Raw genomic sequence first — 25501 nt, forward strand, 5'->3', positions numbered from 1 at the left:
CGTTGGAACGCTGTGTTACTGCGTTACTAAAACCGTGATTTTTTTGCGAGAATGTCTCATGACAGTGACGTAAGCGAGTGCGCCGTTAGTGACAACAGCTGTGTGCAGATCAACAATGGATCACATATCGATTGTGGGAGAGAGTATGAGCGTGCAGCGTTTAAAGTGTGGACGTACTGACCTTACTTTGAGTTTGATTCCATAAAAAGTGACAAAAACATTAGCGTTCATCGTGCGTGGGAAAAAAAACTTCTTTTTACAGCGAAAAAAACCCCCTAAACTTCCAAGCAAGCACCGAGTGCGCAACGACGTAATGGGAAACTCACAGAGAAAGTCGCGGATTCTTCAACTGACCGCGGCACACCTGCACCAGGGTAAACCTCCGCCTACCCCCGGACGATCTGATTTCCTCGTGTCAGCATTGTTCCCACATCATCATAATTAATGTTGTTCCAGGTTCAACATTGCAAGTGACCAATCACCTTCTTGTGACGTCATTCCTTTGCGACTTCGAAATACCCGCCTTCGAGTATTTCGAAATACAAGTGAAGAAGCGAGAAACCGCCGCCTGTCCGCCGAATTTGAAGTCAAATCGCCTGTCCGCCGAATTTGAAGTCAATTTAGGATACTTTCCTTTAATAAACGGTAAGCTTATTAGCAAGCCAAACAAACACTTGGCTTGCTGTTTGTTTGCTAGCGATAGGCTACTTGACGACAGCATTAGCTAACCAGTGTTCTCTAGACCAGCGTTCCCCAACTTTTTGGGTGTTTCGTGGCCCGGGGGTTGGGTCAGGCAAAATTGCAGTAGCTTCCCTGATCATTTTACAAACATAAGTGAAGAGAATCTGGACTAAAAGGCCTAGACTTATGGTTGTGTGCTGAATCTATGAATCAAACTATCACCTGGAAACATAATTAACTGGTCCATAGCTGTGAAACTGGACATGAGTTCTTGATTCTATGGAGATTAACAGTAATCCAGAAATTTACAAATTTGTCCCAGGGACATCGCGTAGATGTTGTCCCTGGGACATCGCGTAAATGTTGTCCCTGAGACATCGCGTAAATGTTGTCCCTGGGACATCGCGTAAATGTTGTCCCTGGGACATCGCGTAAATGTTGTCCCTGGAACATCATGTAGAAGTTGCCCTGGGACATCGTGTAGATGTTGTCCCTGGGACATCATGTTAAAGTTGCCAGAGACATACCATATGAAAGTTTAGCTTCTTTTAGCCCCTGTTTGTTTTATATTATTTTATATATATATTTTTTTTAATATTATATTTAATATTTACATTGTATTGCAAAAACCCCCAAAACAAGTTAAAATGAATAAATGAATATTGACTAATTAAACCTTCGTTATTTTTCCACCAGAAATGGACGACATAATTAGAAGAAGTGTTCTGAATGACGAAAAAAAAAGAACTGGAAAAGACACACAACTTTGTGTGCATGTGTCACAATGCCAGGAGGACCCATTCAGTGTTGTGTTAGAAAAATTGAACTCATTAACCCTTCATGGACATTATAAATGTTTAAATGTTGCCTCAGGTAAAGACAGGAAAAGAGACTATTACAAATTCAACTGCATCAGAGCTGGGAAGAAAAGTCGAAACAGCTACAGAGCAGTGGGCTGTAAGGCCTATGTTTCATTTAAAGTACTCAAATGTTGGAAAGACCACACAGTCATCGTGCAGCGTACATATGATAAGCATGATGGGCATGATCCTTCGGACCCAAAAGACGCACATTTCAACAATATTTCCAGTGATTTGAGGAGGAAGATTGAGGAACTGCTTTCCCTTGGAACTAAGCCAGCCATCATACTAACCGAATGTCATAAATGGGCCAAAGAACATGGACACAGAGATCTTCACAACAGAGAGCATTTTGTCACACCACGTGACATTGACAGTGTTAGAACCTGCATGATGAGGAAGAAGCACTTTAACTGTGGAGACAGTCAAAGTGTACATACCTTACTTAATGGAAAACATCAAGAACATGTTCTCTTCTATCAACCATACACATCTGACCAAGAACTAATGATTGTTTTGCAGACACCTGTAATGAAATCAAACATGGAGAACTATGCAAAACAGTTAGTATTTGTTGACACCACGCACTGCGTTAACCAGTATTCATTTCCCTTATTCACACTTGTTGTAAGAGATGATCATGGGCATGGAGTCCCTGTGGCCTATGCTATTGTCAGCAACGAAAGTCAGAAAACCCTGGAAACTGTTCTTGGAATAGTTTGTGAGCATTTCCCAACTTCCCCGAGGTAAATAATACATTGACAGCTATTAATTTTGAAATAATTCCTTTTCAAAAAAGTTATAACGTGCCAGAATCTAATGCTATAGCTGCAGCATGGGCTGCAAAAAACTTTCCTTTCCAGTTGTTAAAGTTATTCCTATAGGCTATATGCAGTATTTTATATATCTACTTGTGAGTTGAAATGTTTAATTTGGCATTGAAGTGGTGCTTTGAGATAGCAAAAACATTTTCATACTGTTTAATCTCATTTAGTGTTTTCTTTTTTTCTGTAGAGCATTTATGGTTGACAAAGACTTTGCGGAAATAAATGCTTTGCAGAAGGTTTTTCCAGAGTCAGCTATCCTTCTATGCTGGTACCATGTCTTGCAGGTAAACCACATTGTTTTCTTTTCACGTTGTCTAAGATGCACCTGAAACACATTTTTACAACAGGGTCCTGTTGTTATGATTTGCCTCATTGTGATATTCACCTACTCAGGTTAATGAATATAAAGGGATAAAATGTTGAGTGACTATGTCCATCCATTTAAGACCACAGTGCACTCATCTTCTGGTGGCTGCTTCCCAAAGCTCTTTTTGACATTTAAAAATATGTTTGCCTGGTTGATTTCTGTAATGCACAGGTCCTCTTGTCCAGTGAGTGACAAAGTTATTTTTGGACGTCAGCTTTCTTTTATGCTTTTTGTACAGCTGCTCCTCTGTCTCTCTCTCCAGATTAACTTTTTTTCTCTTACATTCACAGGCTGTTAATCGATGGCTTTCAAAATCAGAGTCCGGGGTCCATGGGCTTTCTAACACCCAAAAGAGAAATGAAATCATTTCTTTCTTTTGTAAGCTGAAAGCTTGCACATCTGTAAGTGTAATTTGTCTATTTCACATTTTGATTTCTTGATTACACTAAGAGCATAATAACTTTCAGTTGCTAAAAAAAGTTACAGAGAGATACAAAATAGATTTTTGAAACAATTTCTAAAACTGGCTTCTTATCTTGCTTATCAAAACAAGTACTTAAGCTGTGCAGAACATCATTGTGTCACCCACTGTGCAGTAGAACTTGTGAGTGGGATTCTTTCACAGACAGATGCTGAAACCAAATATGCTTATAGGTTTAGTGTTCCTCCTTAGCCATTGTAAGGGAAGAAATAATTGCTTCTTAATACAAAAACACGACATATTATTAATAACTTAAAATTCTTAATGTTATTCAATAAAAGGAAAAGGGCTTCAATACATAATATTAAAGATTTCAATAGGTCTGTTAAATGGATTGAAATATATTCTGTTGCATCCAATTCTCTTAGGAGGACGACTTTAAAGCCACATCAGCAGAGTTCTGCCAGACATTTAAGCAATACCCTTTGGTGTGCCAGTATTTTCAGAAGCACTGGGAAGGCATTGGCCACATGTGGTGTGACTACGGCCGTCGCTTCAGTCACGCTCGTTCTGAAACAAACAATGTGATTGAAAGGTATGATTTATTATTTTGACCTCATTCAATTGTATTGCTGAAAAAAAGATATTATGCTTTAATCCAAGAGGCTAAACTGAGTAGGTTCGTCATGTCATTGCCAGAACAGGTTTTAGGCAAATCCTTTAAATTCTAGCAGCGTTTTTTATGTTATCACAACAAAAAACAGAGTAGGTGGATTTGCCTAAATCAGCTAAACCGGCACAGAGCATTCCTTTATAAAAGACGTGTGCAATAGGTATTCCAATTTTTAAAAAAATAATACAGTCTTGATTAAAACTTTAAATTCCTTCAATTACAGTTACTAATCATTTCAAATAACTGTTTTTCAGATTTTTCCACCGCCTGAAATACCAGTTTTTATCTGGCTACAAGAATAGGCGTCTGGATGATCTGATTGAAGTGCTCCTAGGGAAGGCCGACGACTACTTCTCAGTCATAAAAACCCTGCAAGATGTGGGCCGCATGAAAAACAGGTTTGCTGACACCTTGTCTCAAGTTTCAGACTCTGCTTCAAGACTGATGGAAAGTGGTTGGGCTCTTAAAATTACAGTCAAGAACAGCCATGGAGTTAATGCATATCAAGTCCCATCTGAGTCAAGAGAAGACATGGTGTATGATGTCTGCCCTGTTGAGTCCTACTGCAACTGTACATATGGCTTACGAGGACTTCTTTGCAAGCATCTAGTGTTACTTGCAAAATTAGCAGAGGCTGACAATGACATCTATCCAAACATGGAAACAGACATTTCTACCTTGGCAAGAATTGCAGTGAAAGAAAGGCATTACTTTGTACACTGTGAGGACTTGAAAGTGATAAAAATGCCAAGTTTGTTTGGAAATCTGTGTTTTTTTGCATCGGCTGAAACACTTCAGTGCACTTGTTGTACGTTCTCTCACTATAACACATGTGCTTGCCTGAAGGTGGCTTGTAGCCATTTTAAACAAATGAAAAACTCTCTGAAAAGTCCTCTATCAACTTTGAATGACACTCCTGTAGTTGAAAGCACAGACAAAAAATGCACAGAAGATGCAGTTGGAAAACTAAATGCTGTTTTAGACACAGTTAAACAGTGGGCATTCATTCCAGAGGGTATTACTGCAATGATAGATGAACTGCATACAAATGTCTTAAAAACAAAACAAGTAGGCAAAAGTATATGCCAGTACGAAATAAAGACGACAGATAATGCACGCAAAATTAGGCCATTGTATTCTAGCAAGAAACGTTCGGCCAGCATCGACATTCCAACAGTCTGTGAAAATGAATGTGAACAGTCGATAACCACTGAAAGAGAGACATCCTCTGGAGAAAATGAAAACCTTTTGGAATACAAAACAAAAAAGAGAAGAGTTAAAGCTAAGTATATGCACAAGTAGACTTTTGTGTGACATTTCAAAGGGACTGCATCCATTACTTCTGTTTATTGAAACCTAAAGCTGAATAGCTGTCTTAACTTTCTGCCAAGGAACAGATGAAAAGAAATTGTTTGGTCTCTCAAGCAGTTGTTATTTATGTGTGTTATTCATTACTTTGGCTTGGTTGCTGTTTTTGATACAAATTCATCTGTGCCCATTGTAATATTTTCATATGTTACTATTTTTATATTGCTATGCATTATAAATAAAGGATTACTTATTACTATTAAAGGTCTGCATTTGTAATTGTTGGTATTATTTATAAAATATGCGCTCTTAAGTTTTTTGCTCCATAAAACGATACCTGTCACTTTTTGGACATAGAGTATCAGCTGTTGAGAATCCTGGCTCATACAAAATAGAAGTAAAAGGTTTCAACATCCAGCCTTTTTATGATTAAATACAAAGTGTAATAACAGAGTTATTGGGGTGTGATTTTGTTAATAGTTAGTCTTAAGTATAAGTTTAATAGTAATGAGTAAGAAAATATAGCCAGAATAATGGAATGAGACTAACACCTGACCTCACACTGAGATTTGGTATGAAGTGGCATGTTTGTGCTAATGCTGACATTGGGGCTCAGAATTCCTCTGTGTGTATATATTTGTGAACGTTAACTTGGCTAATGTCCAAGGGTTTGACTGCTTTCCTGTTGGATTGTATCACAAAGAACAGGGATAAGAGCACCAGTGGCCGTGCACACCCTCATCTCTCTCCTTCACCCGATCATTAGTGTTGGAAACCGGCATTAGCTCAGAGTAGATTAGACTTCAGTATAGTGCAAGTGATTTGATTTTATGATTATTTGATTCAGTTTTTTCTGTGTTCAAGCTCAATTACTTTAATAAAATATGTTGAATTCAAACAAATAAATAAACAAATAAACTGTGGACATTACCCTTTTAAACCTTTCTGAAACAAGACAGGTAAAAACCAGTGTATAAAAGTTTACATAGGTATAAATAGCTCTAACACTTTCTTTCTTTTTACATTCATCGGGTTCCAATCGGCCCAAATATCAAAGAGAAATTAAAAATGCATGCCATGGAAGATTTCGGGTCTTAGGGGGTTAAAATGACCAGACCCCTCCGGCCTGTTTTCCAGGCCACTAAATTAAACCCAGTCAATTACCAATTGAACAGAATAAAAACCTACGAGGTCCACTAATAGTCCAAAAGTCCAAATCTTTAATAGAAAAGACAGGCAGAACTCAAACAAACAATAATCCAAACGAGGAGCATATATACACACTGGAAAGTAAATAATTATAAGTTATTAAATCAGACTAATTAAATACAGTAAAACTAATAAGGGAAGACGAACACACGGGAAATAAAAATAACAGTGTAAACATACCAAAACTCAAAATAAAACAGGAAAGCTACTACAAACCGAGTGTGACACAATTACATTCATATTGAAACATATGTGATAATTTTCTTTCTTTGTAGCATTTTTAAGATATGTGTTAGAACAGTCATTATGCTGTTTGGATTAGGAACCAATCATTTTTGCCAAATAGTTAACACAAACTTAGAACAACAATGAACAATTTTCAAGATTCTGATTTACAGAACAAACAAAAGTCACAAAAGGTTTCATTATTTAAGAGACAAGATCAAGTTTTTCACACAGGAATGAAATGACAGAATCCAGTGCAGCGGGGCCAAAGGTGTGTGTCAGCAAACTGAAGGTTGAGGAATCAGTCAGTTCATGTTTAAGATTGTGTTGGATTTTGAGAAGAGTCTGTCTGTTATTAGAAAGTAAGATTAACAATGTTACACCAATAACCCAAATAAGATAAGATAAGATAAGATAAGATAACCTTTATTAGTCCCACACGTGGGAAATTACAAATACGGGGAAATGACAAATAATACCAAAAAAGATACAACTTTCATATTGTTTTACTAACTTACTTTGTCATATCAGCACTTGAATGGTCGATGCCTTTACAGACCATGTCTGTTGTGACATCGCAGGCCAATCTTCCGGCAAACCCGAGGGCTAGCTCCCCAGCCTCCTCTTCACTCAGAACACTAAACACTGTTACTTTAGTTTTGGCCTTCTTAGGCCTGTCAAGAATCATTGCGGGCAGTTTGGCTTTACGGCCCTAAAAAAGAAAAAGTGCAAACACCAAAAGAGCAGAGAGAGACACACACACGCGCACAAAGTTAAATGCTTTTGTTTACATGGTGTAATTGTGTATATGTTGCAGCAAATGCACAATTTCCAGCCACATTGTCACTTCATTGATACGAGTAACCCGGATTTATTTCAGGTGACATCAAAATCACGAAATGTATACCTACCCCAATCAAACCTCTGAAAACATGAACTGACATGTTCTCTGCGTTGATTCTGCGCTTGATCTCGTCTTCTGTTATTGTGTAGGTTTTCTTTTTTGAGCTTGGTACAGATAAGCGACCATGCACTCTGTAAACTGTACTAGTTCCTTCTGAATCAGTTTGGAATTCTGTATCTGCATCGATCCTGTCAACATCATCAGCAGCAGCATTATCTGTACTCAAACTTGTGCCGTATACTTCTGCTTCTTTTTCGTTGTCTTCAGTCTGTGTACCTTCATCTCTTTCAGTCTGTGTACCTTCATCTCTGACTGTCAGTCTTCCTATCTCACTGTTACTTGTCGATTTGCTGCAGATATTCTCTCCCTTAGGAACTTTTCCTTTGTCATTCGCTGCCTGATGCTTTCCCTGATGACATTCTTCACTGGCTACTTCTATTGCTCCTCCTGTATAGCCACCCACTATGCTGCACAACTCCTTTCCCTCTGCTGTGCTGCACTGTGCTGTTACATAAAGAAGAATGATATAAACAGCACTATATCAATTTAATTGTGAAGAGAAATCCCCACAATACGACACAGTTATGTCTAAAATAGTTTTGTGTAAAAACTGGATCTTGAAACGTCCACTTTAATTATACAGTCCTGGTGTGCAAAGGCAAAATTACGAAAAAAAATTTCACTTTAAACATTTTTGGACATTGTTTAGTTATATTGTGACTTACTCTCACAGAAGATACAGATGCCACAAACAGACTTTGAACAACGCATGTGCTTGTATGCACCACATTTCTGGCACTGCACCTGTGAATAAAAAAAAAAAAAAAGAAGAAGAAATAAACAAACAAAAAACAAATGAACAAAGTCCATTAAATAAACAATCTATATGGCTAAGGACATGTCATAGTGTACCCGGTCTTTGGCTGCAATCACACACCAGCACTGACTGCACTTCCTAGTTCGATCTGCAAAATATAATTTGTTTCAGTACAAGTTACATTTTCCAATGTTAGAGAAAAAGAAGGCAGCTAATTTTATCTTTACCTATTGAGGAAAATAAGTAGTGGCAAAGTCGGGACCTGAGCTTTGTGATTTCAGTGTTGTACTCCTCCACTTGTGTTTTACCGTCAATGAGAGATTGGGCAAACTAATAATTGACGAAGAAAAAAAAAAAAAAGAACAAAAAGAATTAGATTAACAAAGAAATGTTTGTTTGTTTTTAACCCCCCCCCCAAGAAAAAAAAAAAAACAGAGCAACCAAAGCAAAGCATTACTGCTGAAATGGTTCAATCTACAAAAAAAATTGAGATTTTACCATCCTGCCTCTAAGGCTTTAAAAACTGAATAGGCAAAAATGTAAACATTACTTATATAGGTTAAAGCTATAGTTTTCAGTACCATTATGACATGCACTCCACATGAGTTCCCATCCTGTTGATGTGGGTGGCTCACATGTGACAAGGTCTGTGATGTTTACAGATGTTTTATTTTGAAAGGTCGAACAGGAAACGAAAAAAATGAACAAGTTAGCGCTGCAGACTGTGTTATCGCTGCAAGCCTGAGAATAAAAGAATGGAACTGAGAATTACCGAGGGTGTGATCATTAATGTTTGAGGCATGCAAACATTACAAGGTCCACTCTCCAGCGCAGCCTCTTGCTGAAGCAAATGAGCTGAGAGATCGCAGTTATTACAAATAAAAAGCATATAGAGAAATCAATAACCACGTTCGGTAATGATTTCAATTAAATTAAATATGTTATGTTAAATATGTTAATTAATTACCTCCAGTTTTTCAACACCGCACTTTTTCTGACCTCCGACTCGCCAAATGAATTCATATAGACTATGGTCCTCTTGGGTATGTCACAAAACTGTTTTGTAAAAAGATGGATATGGTAGGCTTGGGCCTTGAGCTTTCCTAATGAGGGACACTGAAAAGTATCATGCACTAGAGAGAGTGCAAAATCTGTGCAACTTACAAACAAGGTCCAGTGGCTGCCGTTTTCCAGACAGGCTCCAATCAATTTCTCATACATCTGAAAGATGTTTTTCTGGAAATAAAAATAATGTGACAAGTATGTTTTTCTGTCAAGAATGACACTGCAAAACTGCAAAAGCTTGTCAGGTGAGACTTGTAATTAATTCTGCAGATACACAAACATATAGAAAGTGTCATTTTTGGTTTACATTAATTAATTTCTATAGTGTGTACAAAACAAATCAAGACCACAGACTCAACACGCACCACTCAATTTTTGGTGTTCTTTATCTGTCATGGTCCTGGGCCATGTTGGCCCAGTATTCTTAGTTTTCTTGCATGTTTGTATTTTGTTCCCTATTTAGGCCATGTTTCCTGAGTTGCCCTGTTGTGTTGTTCCCTAAGTGTTTTCCCTTCGTGGCTTTTACCCCGTGTGCCCCTCTGTGTATCTGTGAGCCCTCGTCTCTCCTTATGTTTTATTCCATGTTTCCCCAGCCCGTTATGTCTGTGTTTTCCCCGTGCTCTCTCTCCTCCTGTCTGAACCTCTGTATTTCCTGTTTGACTCTGCCCGTCTCCCGTCAGTGTTATGTTCACCCCGCCCTGTCTCGTTATGGTTATCTGTGTCAGCTGTGTTCCCCGTGTGTTCCCACTTTCCTCGTTAACCCTCTGTGTATTTCTGTCTGCGTCTCCCTCTGTTCGGCGTTCGCATTCTCCCTCATGCTGTGTGTGGTTCTCCCCGTGTCTTCTGGTATATGTTACAATTAGCTTTTCCCAGTGTAGTTTAGTTTTGTATTGCTTTGGTATCACTGCTTTCGTTTGTCACCTGTCAGCAATAAAGCTGCATTTTGAGTTTATCCCCTGAGTCCGTGAGTTTGCATTTTGGGTCCTCATCCTGCCTGCCACACAGCGACCATGACATTATCAGTTGGCCAAGACAGAAATGTTTTAATCTGTGTGCATTGCTTTTGAACAAGTCTTTACACAGAAAAGGTTTCAGAAAGGTATTTTTCAGGTTCTTCTGACAAGGCTTCAATTTTGGAAAATGCTGTTTGTTTATAGTGGCAACTTATAAACCCTTTGTGATAAGAACATAGTTACCACAGTCCAAGTCATACCTTCAAAAAGTATGCACTTTGTGCTCTTGTGGACCCATCCAAAATTTTTCCAGTGATTTGGCTTGGTATTGGATAAATGTGAGGGAAATTCTATAAAAATAACATAAATACACCTATGTTTTCAAATACATTACAAAAAACGTAAACATGCTATGTCATTATGATCAAACAAGCTTTTCAACATACCTCACACTGCAAATAGATTAGGCCATCTATTACCTTATAAAACAAATAAATAAATACATATAAATAAAAACAGAACTAAGGAATACGATTCATTAAGTAAATTGTACAATAAAGTGTATTTAAAGCAGAATTTAACATTAGTTTTATGACAACATAAAAGGATTTTTATGTCAAGAGGTACCTCATCTGAAATGTTAGTCTGGTCAAACAGGGATTTCAAACTTTAAATACCAATAGAGTTTGGTCCAGCTACTCCCACAAGGTAATCTGTGAGAAAGCATATGCTGTAGTCAACAGATATCATTTTCTTTTTGCATGCTGCAACCATCATCCATTTCAGTCTTCTAGGAGCTTTGTCTGGTTGTAGTTCTTTTTTCTCCTCCTCTCCCCTCATCTATTAATTAAATTGTTTTCTGACCTTCCTAACTGTTTCCGACCTGTCTTCCCAATGTGATGTTTAAGCAATATATGTATGGTCAGAAGGGGGTGAAATTTTCATTGCAGTTGTACGTGTAACATTGCATGTGATAATAAAAGGCTTGATTGGTTGATTATTCAACACGAGTTGACATTTACCTGACATTGTGAAGGAGTCACAGTTTCTGTAAGGGTGTAAGAACATAACATGTGGATTTGTTACACTTCTTTTTCACAAGTTAATAACAATCAATAATTTTCATTCCATTATTTACAAGCTATCACACGATGTCCCAGGGACAACATCTACACGATGTCCCAGAGACAACATTTACACGATGTCCCAGGGACAACATCTACACGATGTCCCAGGGCAACTTCTACATGATGTCCCAGGGACAACATTTACACAATGTCCCAGGGACAACATTTACGCGATGTCCCTGGGACAACATTTACGCGATGTACCAGGACAAATTTGTAAATTTCTGGATTACTGTTAATCTCCATAGAATCAAGAACTCATGTCCAGTTTCACAGCTATGGACCAGTTAATTATGTTTCCAGGTGATAGTTTGATTCATAGATTCAGCACACAACCATAAGTCTAGGCCTTTTAGTCCAGATTCTCTTCACTTATGTTTGTAAAATGATCAGGGAAGCTACTGCAATTTTGCCTGACCCAACCCCCGGGCCACAAAACACCCAAAAAGTTGGGGAACGCTGGTCTAGAGAACACTGGTTAGCTAATGCTGTCGTCAAGTAGCCTATCGCTAGCAAACAAACAGCAAGCCAAGTGAGGAACATATGTATAATGCTTACCGTTTATTAAAGGAAAGTATCCTAAATTGACTTCAAATTCGGCGGACAGGCGAATTGACTTCAAATTCGGCGGACAGGCGGCGGTTTTTCGCTTCTTCACTTGTATTTCGAAATAATCGAAGGCGGGTATTTCGAAGTCGCAAAGGAATGACGTCACAAGAAGGTGATTGGTCACTTGCAATGTTGAACCTGGAACAACATTAATTATGATGATGTGGGAACAATGCTGACACGAGGAAATCAGATCGTCCGCCTACCCCCAGTCCTGCTTTACAGGTGAAAATAGAGCAACAGGACCGCTGAGTCTTTGACTTTATTTATTTTCTGCTGTGTTTTACTTGCATCTATTTGAAAGAGTGAGTGTAAACACAAAAAATATTTTATTTTATGTGCTGGAATGTGCAGAAAATAGGTTTAAATGTTAAACTAATTTATTCAAGTCAGAGAATGTTGCATATAATTAAATTTTTGCTTGATGCATAAAGTTAAAAGATTAAAACTGATAAAACAAGTAAAAAATAAAGAGACTTTTCCATTTGATTACATTTTGTATGATGGATTATGTAGAAAAAGTAGAATTGGGCTGAAAGAGCTATCGCTTTATCACCTCTTCAGGTTGTAAATCGTGTTTTTAAAAAGTAACTAAGTAACTAAGTAATTAATTACTTTTGAAAATAAGTAATCAGTAAAGTAACGGGATTACTTTTTGGGGGAAGTAATCAGTAATTAGTTACTGATTACTTTTTTCAAGTAACTTGACCAACACTAATGATTTAATTAAGTTCACCTTGGAAACCTCGGATTTTGTTAGAGACTTGTAAATGCAATAACCATTCAATTTCACTTTTTTGAGTGTACATAACATATTATGCCTATACTTTTATGACTATTAAACTTTTGAGTGATAACGCCTGACAAGATTTTGAAAGAGCTGAAAGAAAATGTCATAGTACAAACTGTATAATCACAATAAATAAATAAATAAGAAAGCTATTAAATATATTGGTATCTCAAAATATTTTTGCTTTTGTTTATGTATTTTTTCTACACTAAAACCCTGATAATATGTAATATCGAGGTAAAAGCACCACAGAATACACCCTTAATCTAAGGATCTAAGGTAAAATTAGTTTATCTGAATCCATTAGTTTTAGTTAACAGTATCTAATGCTCTAACAGCTTAGCATTTGCTTACTGATTCAGCAGATACTTCCATCCCATTCATCCTTCCTGAATTTAATGCTGTTATAGGTTTAATCACTTAATAAATGTATTTTTTAGCTATCTACTGCTAACAATGATCCAATGTCAAATTACACTGCAGCAGTGTACTATCCATGGATATAATAGAATGGATGGATGGACAATTTTTAATTGATAGTTTTTCAGTTTTCCTCTAATATTAATGATATCCAGAGTTAGCATTTTTCTTCAGGTCTGTTACAGTTCAACGTGGGAGACTCAAGCGCAGGACTCCAGAATCAGCTGAACACAAGAATTTATTTACAGAGTTCACCAGGTGTATATAAAGGAAGTGCAGGGCAGTGCTATATACAACAATGTGGGGGACGGGGCTCCAGGGAAATCCAAAGGGGGGAAATCTCTCGTTCTCCAACTCTCCACACTCACGACCGCAGTTCCTTTCTCCACACTTGACACAAAGATTCACACAGGGAAGGTTATCCAGGAGGTCTGTAGGCAAGGAAACGAGAATGAGTTACAACTTTCACAATAGACACTTGACTTAGCTTGAGCTGTAGCTTGAGTCTCACTGATTGTTGTCTACCACGATCCAGCAATCGTGGTAGACAACGATCCAGCAAAGACCAGCAGACTCCTCCTGGTTAAATGATTTTCTTTTTTTTGCCTGTTTCTGGGTCTTTTCATTTCAACATACTGTGCTGTTAATTTTAAAAATATGTTATAAAATGTCACGTCATCTCTTCACAGTGAAAAGTCTATGGGTTTTAGATGCCACACAAAAAGGTTAAATATTATATATTGATTAAGTAAGTAATAAAACAACAATAGCAATGTGTCCATGTGACCATAGTTGTGTCTTTTTTTTTTTATCTCAACTTTAGCTCTAAGCAAGAATCTAGAAACAGCAGTGCTTAAAGTTACCAATGATATTATGATGTAGAGATAAGATAAGATAAGATAACCTTTATTAGTCCCACACGTGGGAAATTTGTTTTGTCACAGCAGGAAGTGGACAGTGCAAAAGTTATGAGGCAAAAATTAGGATACAATAAGAATAAATACAGTACACAACTGTACAGAATAGAATAAAATAAAATACTATATACAGTAGAATAAAATAAAATAAATATACAATAAGATAAAAATAGAATACAAATACAAATGCTATATACAACTGAGTAAAAATACAACGATGACAGAAAGGATTATTGCACTTAGTATTATTGCATATGTATGGATGTGTGTGTTTGATCAGTTAAAGTCTTTATTATGGAGTCTGACAGCAGTGGGGAGGAAAGACCTGCGAAATCTCTCCGTCCCACACCGTGGGTGCCGCAGTCTCCCACTGAAGGAGCTGCTCAGTGCTGTCACAGTCTGCTGCATGGGGTGGGAGATGTTGTCCAACAGTGATGACAGCTTAGCCACCATTCTCCTGTCACTCACCACCTCCACTGGGTCCAGAGGACATCCTAGAACAGAGCTGGCCCTTCGGATCACCCTGTTCAGTCTCTTCCTGTCCCCAGCAGAGATGCTGCCGCCCCAGCAGACCACACCATAAAAGATAGCAGAAGCCACGACAGAGTCATAGAAGGTCTTCAGGAGTGGGCCCTCCACTCCAAATGACCTGAGTCTCCGCAGCAGGTACAGCCTGCTCTGCCCTTTCCTGTAGAGGGCGTCTGAGTTATGAGTCCAGTCCAGTCTATTGTTCAGATGAACACCAAGGTATCTGTAGCTGTCCACAGCCTCAATGTCCATACCTTGGATGTTCAGTGGTTGCAGTGGAGAATGCTTGTGCCTGCGGAAGTCTACCACCAGTTCCTTGGTTTTACTGGCGTTGATCTGGAGGTAGTTCAGCTGGCACCAGTCCACAAAGTCTTGGGTCAGACCTCTGTACTCCTTGTCGTCCCCATCAGTGATGAGGCCGACTATTGCAGAGTCATCAGAGAACTTCTGCAGGAAGCACTGGGTGGAATTGTGGGAGAAGTCTGCAGTGTAGATGGTGAAGAGGAACGGAGCCAGAACCGTTCCCTGTGGGGCCCCCGTACTGCAGATGACCCTGTCCGACACACAGCCCTGAGTCCTCACATACTGTGGTCGGTCGGTGAGGTAGTCCAAAATCCAGGTAGTGAGGTGATGGTCCACTCCAGAGTTCACCAGCTTGTCCTTTAGAACCGAGGGAAGAATAGTGTTGAAGGCACTGGAGAAATCAAAGAACATAATTCTCACAGTGCTTCCAGCGGTCTCCAGGTGAGCGAGGGAACGATGTAGGAGGTGAATGACGGCATCATCCGCTCCAATGCCAGGCTGGTAGGCAAACTGAAGTGGGTCCAGTGATGAGCTTATTAGGCGCCGAAGCTGAGCCAGGACCAACCGCTCCAGGGTCTTCATCAGGTGGGATGTCAGAGCCACCGGCCTGTAGCTGTTGAGGTCCTTGGGGCGTGAAGTCTTTGGCACTGGTACAACACAGGAGGTTTTCCAGAGCTGTGGGACTCTTCCCAACCTCAGGCTCAGGTTGAAGAGGTGCTCCATCACCCCACACAGTTGGTCCGCGCAGGACCTGACGACCCTCGAGCTGATGCCATCTGGACCCGCTGCCTTCTTGCCATTAATCCTCCTCAGTTCCCTCCTAACCTGGGTGGTTGAGAGAGACAGGCTGGAGCTTTGTGTTGAGTGTGTATTGGATGCTGTAGTTGGGGGTGGGGGGGAGTGAGCAGGGTGAATAGAGGAGGTGTGAAGAGTCTGAGGTGGAACAGCAGCAGTGGGGGTGGGTGAGTCTGCAGCCGATGTTGCAGACTGCCTCATGGCTGAATCAAATCTGTTGAAGAAATGATTCAGTTCATTTGCCCACCTCACATCCCTCCCAGGCAGAGAGTTCTGCTGTTTGTGGCCCGAGATGGTTCTGAGGCCTCTCCAGACTTCACCAACGTTGTTTTGTTGAAGCTGGTTCTCCATCTTCTGCCTGTAGCTGTCCTTCCCATTCCTTATCAGTCCCCTCAGCTCTCTCTGCACCCTTTTCAACTCCTCTTTGTCTCTGGATTTGAAGGCCCTCCTCTTCTGCTTGAGGACGGTTTTAATTTCTGGGGTAATCCAAGGTTTGTTGTTGGAGAAACACCGTACAGTCCTGGTAGGTACGGTGTTATCCACACAGAAATTTATATAGTCAGTAATGCATGTCACCAGGCTGTCGATGTCCTCTCCGTGGTCATCACAAATCACCTCCCACACAGTCGACTCAAAACAATCCTTAAGAGCCTCCTCGCTCTCCTCCGACCATCTCTGTACTGTGCGGGTGGCTGGTGGCTCCCTGCGCACTAAGGGCTCATACACAGGGACAAGGTGCACCAGGTTGTGATCAGATCTGCCTAGGGGAGGGAGAGGTGATGAACTGTATGCCTCTTCTGCATTGGCATACAGTAAGTCCAGTGTTTTATTGACTCTGGTTGGGCAGGTCACATACTGGGTGAAGGTGGGCAGTGTGGAGTCCAGTGAGGCATGATTGAAGTCCCCTGATATTATGAGAAGGGCTCTCGGTGATTGTGTTTGCAGTCTGCTGACCACAGAGTGGAGAGAGTCACAGGCTGCATCCGCATTGGCCGAGGGGGGGACATACGCTGTTATCGCGATAACATGCGAGAACTCCCGGGGCAGGTAGTACGGACGCATGCTAATGGCTAACAGCTCAATGTCTCTGCTGCAGAGTTGCTCTTTTACAGTGATGTGCCCAGGGTTACACCATCTGTCGTTCACAAAAACTGCCAGTCCCCCTCCTTTCCTCTTACGGTGTGTTCACACCGAACGCGATGGACGCGAATAAAACGCCCCAAACGCCCCTAATTTGACGCGTGTACATTCGCGTCTCAACGCGTGTCCAAGAAAAATCCATCGCGCGTCAAAATATGATATTTTGACGCGCGTGAACTGGAAATGTGGGAGGAATGTGGGAGGGAGTTGTGCCAGACCGGTATTTTTGCAAGATGGCAGCTATCGAGCTAGCGCTTGAAGAGAGAGTCTCCCTTCTCTATGTACTGTGGAGAGCAGAGTAGCGGCGTAAAGGACATCCTCGCCGTACCTGGGTCCATCAGGTCCTCCAGAGGCATGAGCAGTTTGGTGAGTTTCACCACTTGCTCCAGGAGCTGCGCCTGGATGACGGCCGATTCCAGCGATATCACCGTCATTCACTGGCCAGTTTGAGGACCTGCTTTCCCTCGTCGGTCCCAGCATCGCCCGCCTAGACACCAACTACAGGCGCTCAATCCCACCTGCAGAGCGCCTGTCCGTCTGCCTGAGGTTAGTAAAACTATTTAATACGGTAGTCCTTTATTGATATCTGTGCTAATATGCTAATCCATCCAGTTATACACTGCTAACATGGATGTGCTATGCTAACAGTGAATGCTGTCGGTGTTTACTGAAAGCAAACTGTGGTACAGAGACGACTCTTTATAATATTTCTAGTGATACTCAGAAGCTCTCATCAAGCCCCGATTTAATTCGATTTATGCTGTTATCAGTGTTTGCATGATAGCATGGCTGTGGTGTCACACCAATGTATGCGCTCGGTGTTTGCTGATATCAAACTGTAGCATTAGCACCACTGAGTTAACCTTGTAGTGATACTCACTCCTTTTTATTTAGACCTGGTTTAATTCTGGGATAGTTGAATGTTTGTATATAATCCCTGCAGCTGTCAGACTCTATAGCAGGGGTCACCAGCCTTTATTAAAACAGAGTTAGATAAAACTGTGAACAGTTTGGTTCATCTCTAGTTACATGGTTCTATCTTGATAAGCTGTCTTATCACAGATTAATTTTTCAAAAATATTAATGATTTAAGCAAGGAAAGGGCTACATGTCAACACACAACTCTTTATTTCTATTAATGTCTTACTTCATTCCTACCTGATTGACATGTTTAGGAATTATGAGTGATTGGCTCACTGTAGTTGTGAAAGTTGCTACCAATCAAATTATCATATGTTAAAGTTAAAACAAAACACAACTGTTTTAGATATGATCTAATATACATTTTGTAATTATCCTTATAATTACAAAATGTTTTATGTAAGATTCATGTTTTGTGATTTAAATCTGACATCACAAAAGTATTTTGGAATTTGAATAATGTATTTTGTAACTGCAGTACACATAATACTGATTTTGAACAATTTTGTCCAGGTTCCTTGTCACCGGGGACTCCTTCAGGACCATCGCGTTCAGTTTCAGAGTCGGTGTGTCCACGGTGAGCCAGATCACCCCCCAGGCAGCGACGTCCATCTGGGACTGTCTAGTGGACGACTTCATGGCTGTGCCTTCACCTGGAGACTGGCGGTCCATCACAGAGGGATCGCTGGAACTTTCCTCTGTGCTGTGCAGCTCTGGATGGGAAGCACGTCCAGACAAAGGCACCCCATATATCATATAGGAGACACACACATTGATATACACTAAATATTTATTTCATTTCTTTTTTGTGGTGCCCAAATTGATGCACCTGCTTGATTTTGTTTAAATAATTATTGCACACTTTTTGTAAATCCAGTAAACTTCTTTTCACTTCTCAAATATCACTGTGTGTGTCTCCTGTATGATATTTAACTGACATTTTTTATTGTAACAACCAACGATTTATACAGGAAAATAATGTCTATTAACAAGGTTGCCCAAACTTCTGCATCCCACTGTATCAGTATATTTTGTCATTAGTATAATATGAAATAAATTCTACATGTGTCAAGTTGTGTGCCAACATTTGCTGTGTAGTAGAACTGAGACATTAGTCATTATAAAAATTTATTTGAAATAATATTAAAAGTCTCAAACAGAAAAACATTAAACATAAATATATAAAATATAAGAATTTACAGAGAGACAGGAATAAAAAGGGGTGGCGCTGTCACTTGGTGTTCGCTCGCTCTGTGGTAGAGTATCACTTCCTGTTCCTGCTCAAACACAGTGGTGTTTCTGAGTAGCTTATTTGCTTAGCGATTTAATTAACAACTTTTAATATTAAGTTATTTTGATATTAAGTTAGACTCTTTTTCTCCAATTGATCTTTCTGAGTTAACTTCAATAATTACTTCCTCCAAACCCTCAACGTGTCTTTTAGACCCCATTCCTACAAAACTGCTCAAAGAAGTCCTGCCATTAATTAATTCTTCGATCTTAAATATGATCAACCTATCTCTAATAATCGGCTATGTACCACAGGCCTTCAAGCTGGCTGTAGTTAAACCTTTACTCAAAAAGCCATCTCTAGACCCAGCAGTCTTAGCTAATTATAGGCCAATCTCCAACCTTCCTTTCATATCAAAAATCCTTGAAAGAGTAGTTGTCAAACAGCTAACAGATCATCTGCAGAGGAATGGTTTATTTGAAGAGTTTCAGTCAGGTTTCAGAGCTCAGCACAGCACAGAAACAGCTTTAGTGAAGGTTACAAATGATCTTCTTATGGCCTCTGACAGTGGACTCATCTCTGTGCTTGTCCTGCTAGACCTCAGTGCAGCGTTCGATACTGTTGATCATAATATCCTATTAGAGCGATTAGAACATGCTGTAGGTATTACAAGTACTGCACTGCAGTGGTTTGTATCATATCTATCTAATAGACTCCAATTCGTGCATGTAAATGGAGAGTCCTCTTCACACACTGAGGTTAATTATGGAGTTCCACAGGGTTCAGTGCTAGGACCAATTCTGTTTACATTATACATGCTTCCCTTAGGCAGTATCATTAGAAGACATAGCATACATTTTCACTGCTATGCAGATGACACCCAGCTCTATCTGTCCATGAAGCCAGATAACACACACCAATTAGTTAAACTGCAGGAATGTCTTAAAGACATAAAGACCTGGATGGCCGCTAACTTTCTGCTTCTTAATTCAGATAAAACTGAGGTTATTGTACTCGGCCCTGAAAATCTTAGAAATATGGTATCTAATCAGATTCTTACTCTGGATGGCATTACCTTGGCCTCCAGTAACGCGGTGAGGAACCTTGGAGTCATTTTTGACCAGGACATGTCCTTCAATGCACATATTAAACAAATATGTAAGACTGCTTTCTTCCATTTGCGCAACATCTCTAAAATTAGAAATATCCTGTCTCAGAGTGACGCTGAAAAACTAGTTCATGCATTTATTACTTCCAGGCTGGACTACTGTAATTCATTATTATCAGGATGTCCAAAAAACTCACTGAAAAGCCTTCAGCTAATCCAAAATGCTGCAGCAAGAGTCCTGACAGGGACTAGAAAGAGAGAGCATATTTCTCCTGTTTTGGCTTCCCTTCATTGGCTTCCTGTTAAATCCAGAATTGAATTCAAAATCCTGCTCCTCACATACAAGGTCTTAAATAATCAGGCCCCATCTTATCTTAATGACCTTGTAGTACCATATCACCCTATTAGAGCGCTCCGCTCTCGCTCTGCAGGCCTACTTGTTGTTCCTAGAGTATTTAAAAGTAGAATGGGAGGGAGAGCCTTCAGTTTTCAGGCCCCTCTTCTGTGGAACCAGCTTCCAGTTTGGATTCGGGAGACAGACACTATCTCTACTTTTAAGATTAGGCTTAAAACTTTCCTTTTTTCTAAAGCATATAGTTAGGGCTGGACCAGGTGACCCTGAATCCTCCCTTTGTTATGCTGCAATAGATGTAGGCTGCCGGGGGATTCCCATGATGCATTGAGTTTTTCCTTTCCAGTCACCTTTCTCACTCACTATGTATTAACAGACCTCTCTGCATTGAATCATATCTGTTATTAACCTCTGTCTCTCTTCCACAGCATGTCTTTATCCTGTCTTCCTTCTCTCACCCCAACCGGTCGCAGCAGATGGCCGCCCCTCCCTGAGCCTGGTTCTGCCGGAGGTTTCTTCCTGTTAAAAGGGAGTTTTTCCTTCCCACTGTCGCCAAAGTGCTTGCTCATAGGGGGTCATATGATTGTTGGGTTTTTCTCTGTATCTATGAAGCGCCTTGAGGCGACTTTTGTTGTGATTTGGCGCTATATAAATAAAATTGAATTGAATTGAATTGACCAGCTGCTCTCCAGAGCAGGAACAAGGCTGAGGAGGAAATGCTCCATTGGAGACTGGTGTGGACTCTTCAGGGACTCCAGGATGGCCAGCTCCACCGCCGATGGACCGTCCTGGGACCCGTCCCTCATCTGCCTCGGAGCCGTCCTCCTCTGTGGGCCTGTAAAACAGCACAAAACACAAAGAAATGAGAAGGCTGCTACTAGATTTTAATTTCAACATTGAAAAAAAAAAAAAAAAAACCAATAACAGGATATAATCAGATTGGTTGTAGATATTTAGTAAAGGTGATCACAAGGGAATCCCACCGACTAAAAAGGTATCAGTGCTTGCTGTACATATCTGTGGGTGCAGCAGCAGGAGCTCAGGGACTGGGGATGCTCTGCTGCAGAATCAGTTGGTTCTATCAATACAGTATTAAATGTTAACAGGTTGGATATAATAATCGTAGAGTAGACAGTGGTCCCTCATTTATTGCAGCAGGGGTTCTCAGAATAACTAGCCCCTGGTCACGCACTTTATACACTGTTTTCCCCACACTCATGAACATTGGTCACAGTTCTCACAATTGATTCTCAAAGTGCAAACCTTTGTAGGTTGCAAAACCTAAAAGTATTATTATGCCGCGGTTTGTCTTCATCTGCCCGCCACTTTCGTGCGCCTTTTTCCCTCACGGTGCAGGTGTCTATTTCCGAATGAGGCTCATAGTTATGGGTGTTTTTGTGCTGTTTTTTCTATTGGACGCGATGGTTATCAAAACCAAACGTGATAAATTTGGCAAGCGCAGGAGACACGACACGGAGGAGATTTGTCAATCAGGCTGCAGAATGCAATGCTGTACTGTGCAATAAAAAATCAGCGAAAAAGCAAAGCAGTGACGGATGAACAGCGGGACCACTGTGTGCTGTTTATTAATAAACAATAAAATATATTCCTAAATGACAACATGCATAAAAGCAGAACGGTATTTGTACGTCAGTGGGAAAATAGCGGTGGCTTGCTAGCTTTTGTGCGGCTTCCCCGGGTCAGTGAAAACTTTCAAAAGAGAAATGAATGAACTTACCAGGTTGCCCGATCTCTTCACATATCTTCCTCCAAGCTCGGTCCTTTTTATTCCTGTCTCGGTACTGAAAGCAGCTGGTGTTGTACAGCTCCGAGTTGTTTGCTACCGCATTGATTAGCCTTCCCCTCCATTGAAGTATGAAAGGCTTTGGCTGGATCTGCCCCTTTGACCTAGGTAACAGCCACGTCACCAGGCTCCTGATTGGTTGTCGCGGCGCGATTTGACGCTGGAGTTCGGATTTTTCCAACTCGAGCGGTAGACGCGAAACGCGCGTATGCACAAAATGCAACACAAAAACTCACGGTTTTATTCGAGTCAAACGCGCCAGACGCGCTGCACTGACGCGCGTTTCACGCGTTTTGGCGTTTTCGCGACGCAAATCTGCTTCCGAATTTTCGCGGGACCCGCAATCGCGCGTCATCGCGCCTTTCCATTGACTTTACATGTAAACCTGACGCTCTATTCGCGTCCATCGCGTTCGGTGTGAACACACCGTTACCGCTGTCTCTGGTCCTGTCCGCTCGCAGCAGCTGGAATCCCGGTAGTGTCACGCTTGTGTCCGGAGTTAGCGATGTTAGCCACGACTCCGTTAGCATCATGATGCTACATTGCCGGTACTCCCTCTGTGACCAGGTTAGTGACATGAGCTCATCCATCTTATTGGACAAAGATCTTACGTTTCCAATAATTACAGAAGGAAGAGATGGTCGATAACGTCTCCTTCTCGGGCGACGGCGCTCCTTCCCAGCACGACACCCCCGTCTTTTCCTCCTCAGCTCGCTGGGAATGTCGGGTCTGTCCGCCGGCAGTACCGCTGCAGGACGCAGCGCTAACAGCTGATCCTTACTGTAAACAAAGGATCTCTGCTCTGGGTCCCCAGACACGGGTGAAAAAAGTAGAAATAAACTGAGAAAAACGACCAGGACTAGCACAAAACGGTAGAACATGGTTGCAGAGTCTAATTACTAATACGTTAGTTATAAAAAAAATTACGAGAAAAAAGATAAGAAAGAAAGAAACTCAGAATGAGCAGAGCTGCTGTAACAGGCTGCCGCACACGGGGGGCGCCGGAAGAGGATGGCACGATACCACTTTTTTATGTCCGATACCGATATCATAAATTTGGATATCTGCCGATACCGATATAAATCCGATATAGAGATTGACAGACCACGTGACTTTCGCGCATTGCGTGCCGGGAACTCGTGGCAAAACAATCCAAGTACCGCATCAAATGCAAGCATTTTCAGCACCTGAAAACGTTCATTCTCCGGTTCCAATACCTTCTTGCTTGTTCTTTGTCCCCCGAAAAAGTAATGTACACAACGAAGGAGAACAATGCCAGTCCGTACAAAGACAGACTTGATGAAAAGTCAAAGAAAAGATACGAGGAAAAAATCAAAGGAGTGAAAGGGTTAGACCCTTACGAGCACACAGAGTGGACAAAAGACGTTAGCGTGCTGCCCAACTTTCACCACGCTCATATTTATAATTATACGGTTCTTGGAGTGAGTGCATACTCTCATGAAGTTTAGTAACTTCAGGTCACTGCAACAAGCCCAGGTACAGTGTACAGACGGATGGGTACAGGACCTTGAAATGCACTGTGTAGAACGAAAGACCATCGTACCTATCATAAGTTTACCAGTCTCACAAATCGTCTTCATAAATACACATTCGTTAACAGTTTATTAATAGGACCTTTAAGCTCAACGGTAATTAATTAGTAGTGGAAATAATTTCTGGTACGCATTACAGAAATGTAGCAGTGACAACAATATTGTATGCTGTAATCGCACTGGGCAATTGGTGATACAAAAAAACCTGTTTTACCCTGTGAATAAAAGTATATGTTTTTGTCAATGTACCATGGTAATAACAGAAGCGAAACACAATATTGTGTCAGGACAATTCAGTATTTATGCACAATAAACAAAGGAGCATAGCGCGACAATTTCTGTTCAGCACCAGACTTGCTTGTAACCTATATCACCAATTATGTTAAGAAAAATGACGTATTAATTACTACAAAACACTGACCTTTGTGGGAATGCTTGGAGCAGACTAACATGTGAGCTGGAGTGTTCTGGGACGTTATATTTGGTCTTTGAATGGCTGCAATCCAGGCCATCCGTCGCCTGTTTGTTACTTCGGAAACATGGCTCGAACAATTTCTCTTCAACGACGTAATCCGATAACAACCGATCTCTTTACCCATCGGCTTCCCGTGGCTGTCATGCGACTGGCTATTGCAGTTAACAATACAACAGCTTCTTGACATCTTTTGTTTATTTTTATCGCTGTGTAACTGATTTCAATTGAAAGCCTGCGTGCACTAGTACCTCTTGCCATGAGTTCCCAGAATCCTTTGCGGTTTTACCCCTGAATGACGTCACATTTTCAATCTCTATAGGGTATTTCATAATCAATAAAATGTTTTTTTTAAATATCTTGCTGCATTTTGTATAAGTTCATACTCAAGTTTAAAAAAGAAAACCACTAAAGCTATTCTGTTAAACCTGTATGCAAAAAATACACTGCACCCAAAATATTTCATAGTTCAGCAAAACTGATCAATCTAATAAACTTAAACCTACACCATCCTCACTATTCTGGTATTTTAAAGAGTACTTAGTGGAAATATTAAACAACCTAACTAATAGGGTTGCCAACTCCCAGCAAAAGAAAAAAAAATAAATAGAGACACCCCCCCCCCCCCCCCCCCAATAATGCTTAATTATGCTTAGCACGTGCTTAATGCTTAATCAACTTTAATTTAAAGCACGTATAAAAAAAAAGCACAGTAGTCAACAATTTTTCTACAATACTTAAATAGATTCAACATGATCAATCAATCAATCAATCAATCAATCAATCAATCAAAGCTTTATTCACCACATGCAGGTTGCCCTGCAGTGAAATGGGACCCCCCCCCCCGACCTTACACACACAACACAGACATCACATGGGGATACAGGTCGGAGATTAGTAACATTACAGAAAAACACTGAAATGTACACTACAATGGGAAAGTACAAGAGGAAAAAAAGTAGTGATGGGATTTCCAGCTCTTTTTAGAGATCCGGCTCTTTCGGTTCGGCTCACTAAAAAGAGCCGGCTCTTTCGGCTCCGAACCGGCTCTTCAGATTGTTTTGTTGCTTTAATTAATTAATTATTAACAATAATATAAAATTATGCACAAAAGGAATTAC

At 40.5% G+C, this 25501-nt stretch overlaps 2 protein-coding genes and 2 long non-coding RNA genes across 5 annotated transcripts; 2 read left to right on the forward strand and 2 right to left on the reverse strand.

The window, feature by feature from the left end:
• The first annotated feature begins 599 nt into the window (after positions 1-599).
• Positions 600-5405, forward strand: LOC146710749 (uncharacterized). Its single transcript, XM_085453354.1, has 6 exons — positions 600-645; positions 1378-2287; positions 2556-2652; positions 3026-3136; positions 3585-3751; positions 4084-5405. Exons 2-6 carry the CDS (start codon positions 1380-1382, stop codon positions 5129-5131), a joined length of 2331 nt encoding a protein of 776 aa, XP_085309480.1. The 5' UTR covers positions 600-645; positions 1378-1379; the 3' UTR covers positions 5132-5405.
• A 929-nt stretch (positions 5406-6334) lies between these two features.
• On the reverse strand, positions 6335-8933 carry LOC146710750 (uncharacterized). Its single transcript, XM_085453355.1, has 7 exons — positions 8874-8933; positions 8520-8622; positions 8388-8440; positions 8201-8279; positions 7483-7979; positions 7090-7283; positions 6335-6920 (listed from the first exon to the last, which is right to left on the reverse strand). The coding sequence occupies exons 1-7, from the start codon at positions 8874-8876 to the stop codon at positions 6776-6778; spliced, it is 1074 nt and encodes a 357-aa protein (XP_085309481.1). The 5' UTR covers positions 8877-8933; the 3' UTR covers positions 6335-6775.
• Positions 8934-10570: 1637 nt separating this feature from the next.
• LOC146710751 (uncharacterized) lies at positions 10571-12430 on the reverse strand. 2 transcript variants are annotated; one of them, XR_014920010.1, is made up of 4 exons: positions 11996-12430; positions 11333-11358; positions 10938-11023; positions 10571-10789 (listed from the first exon to the last, which is right to left on the reverse strand). It is a non-coding gene; the product is annotated as an uncharacterized LOC146710751 (long non-coding RNA). The 2 variants fall into 2 exon arrangements; XR_014920009.1 differs by having other exon boundaries at positions 10571-11023; positions 11996-12427.
• Positions 12431-17145: 4715 nt separating this feature from the next.
• LOC146710752 (uncharacterized) lies at positions 17146-18932 on the forward strand. Its single transcript, XR_014920011.1, has 2 exons — positions 17146-17485; positions 18374-18932. It is a non-coding gene; the product is annotated as an uncharacterized LOC146710752 (long non-coding RNA).
• Positions 18933-25501: the final 6569 nt, after the last annotated feature.

The sequence above is a fragment of the Copadichromis virginalis genome, linkage group LG4 (genome assembly GCF_057382275.1).
Source record: "Copadichromis virginalis isolate Kocher_CV1m ecotype Utaka linkage group LG4, C_Virginalis_male_GT1.1, whole genome shotgun sequence".
NCBI classification, from domain to species: Eukaryota; Metazoa; Chordata; class Actinopteri; order Cichliformes; family Cichlidae; genus Copadichromis; species Copadichromis virginalis.

Bases quoted from the DNA above. Each gene is read 5' to 3' on its own strand.
- LOC146710749 (XM_085453354.1), top strand. From the start codon at position 1,380: ATGGACGACATAATTAGAAGAAGTGTTCTGAATGACGAAAAAAAAAGA. The intron at 2,288-2,555 runs GTAAATAATACA...TTTTTTCTGTAG, and splicing joins CATTTCCCAACTTCCCCGAG to AGCATTTATGGTTGACAAAG. The intron at 3,137-3,584 runs GTAAGTGTAATT...CAATTCTCTTAG, and splicing joins AGCTGAAAGCTTGCACATCT to GAGGACGACTTTAAAGCCAC.
- LOC146710750 (XM_085453355.1), bottom strand. The intron at 8,280-8,387 runs GTACACTATGAC...TTTTATTCACAG, and splicing joins TGATTGCAGCCAAAGACCGG to GTGCAGTGCCAGAAATGTGG. The intron at 7,284-7,482 runs GTAGGTATACAT...TTTCTTTTTTAG, and splicing joins TTTTCAGAGGTTTGATTGGG to GGCCGTAAAGCCAAACTGCC.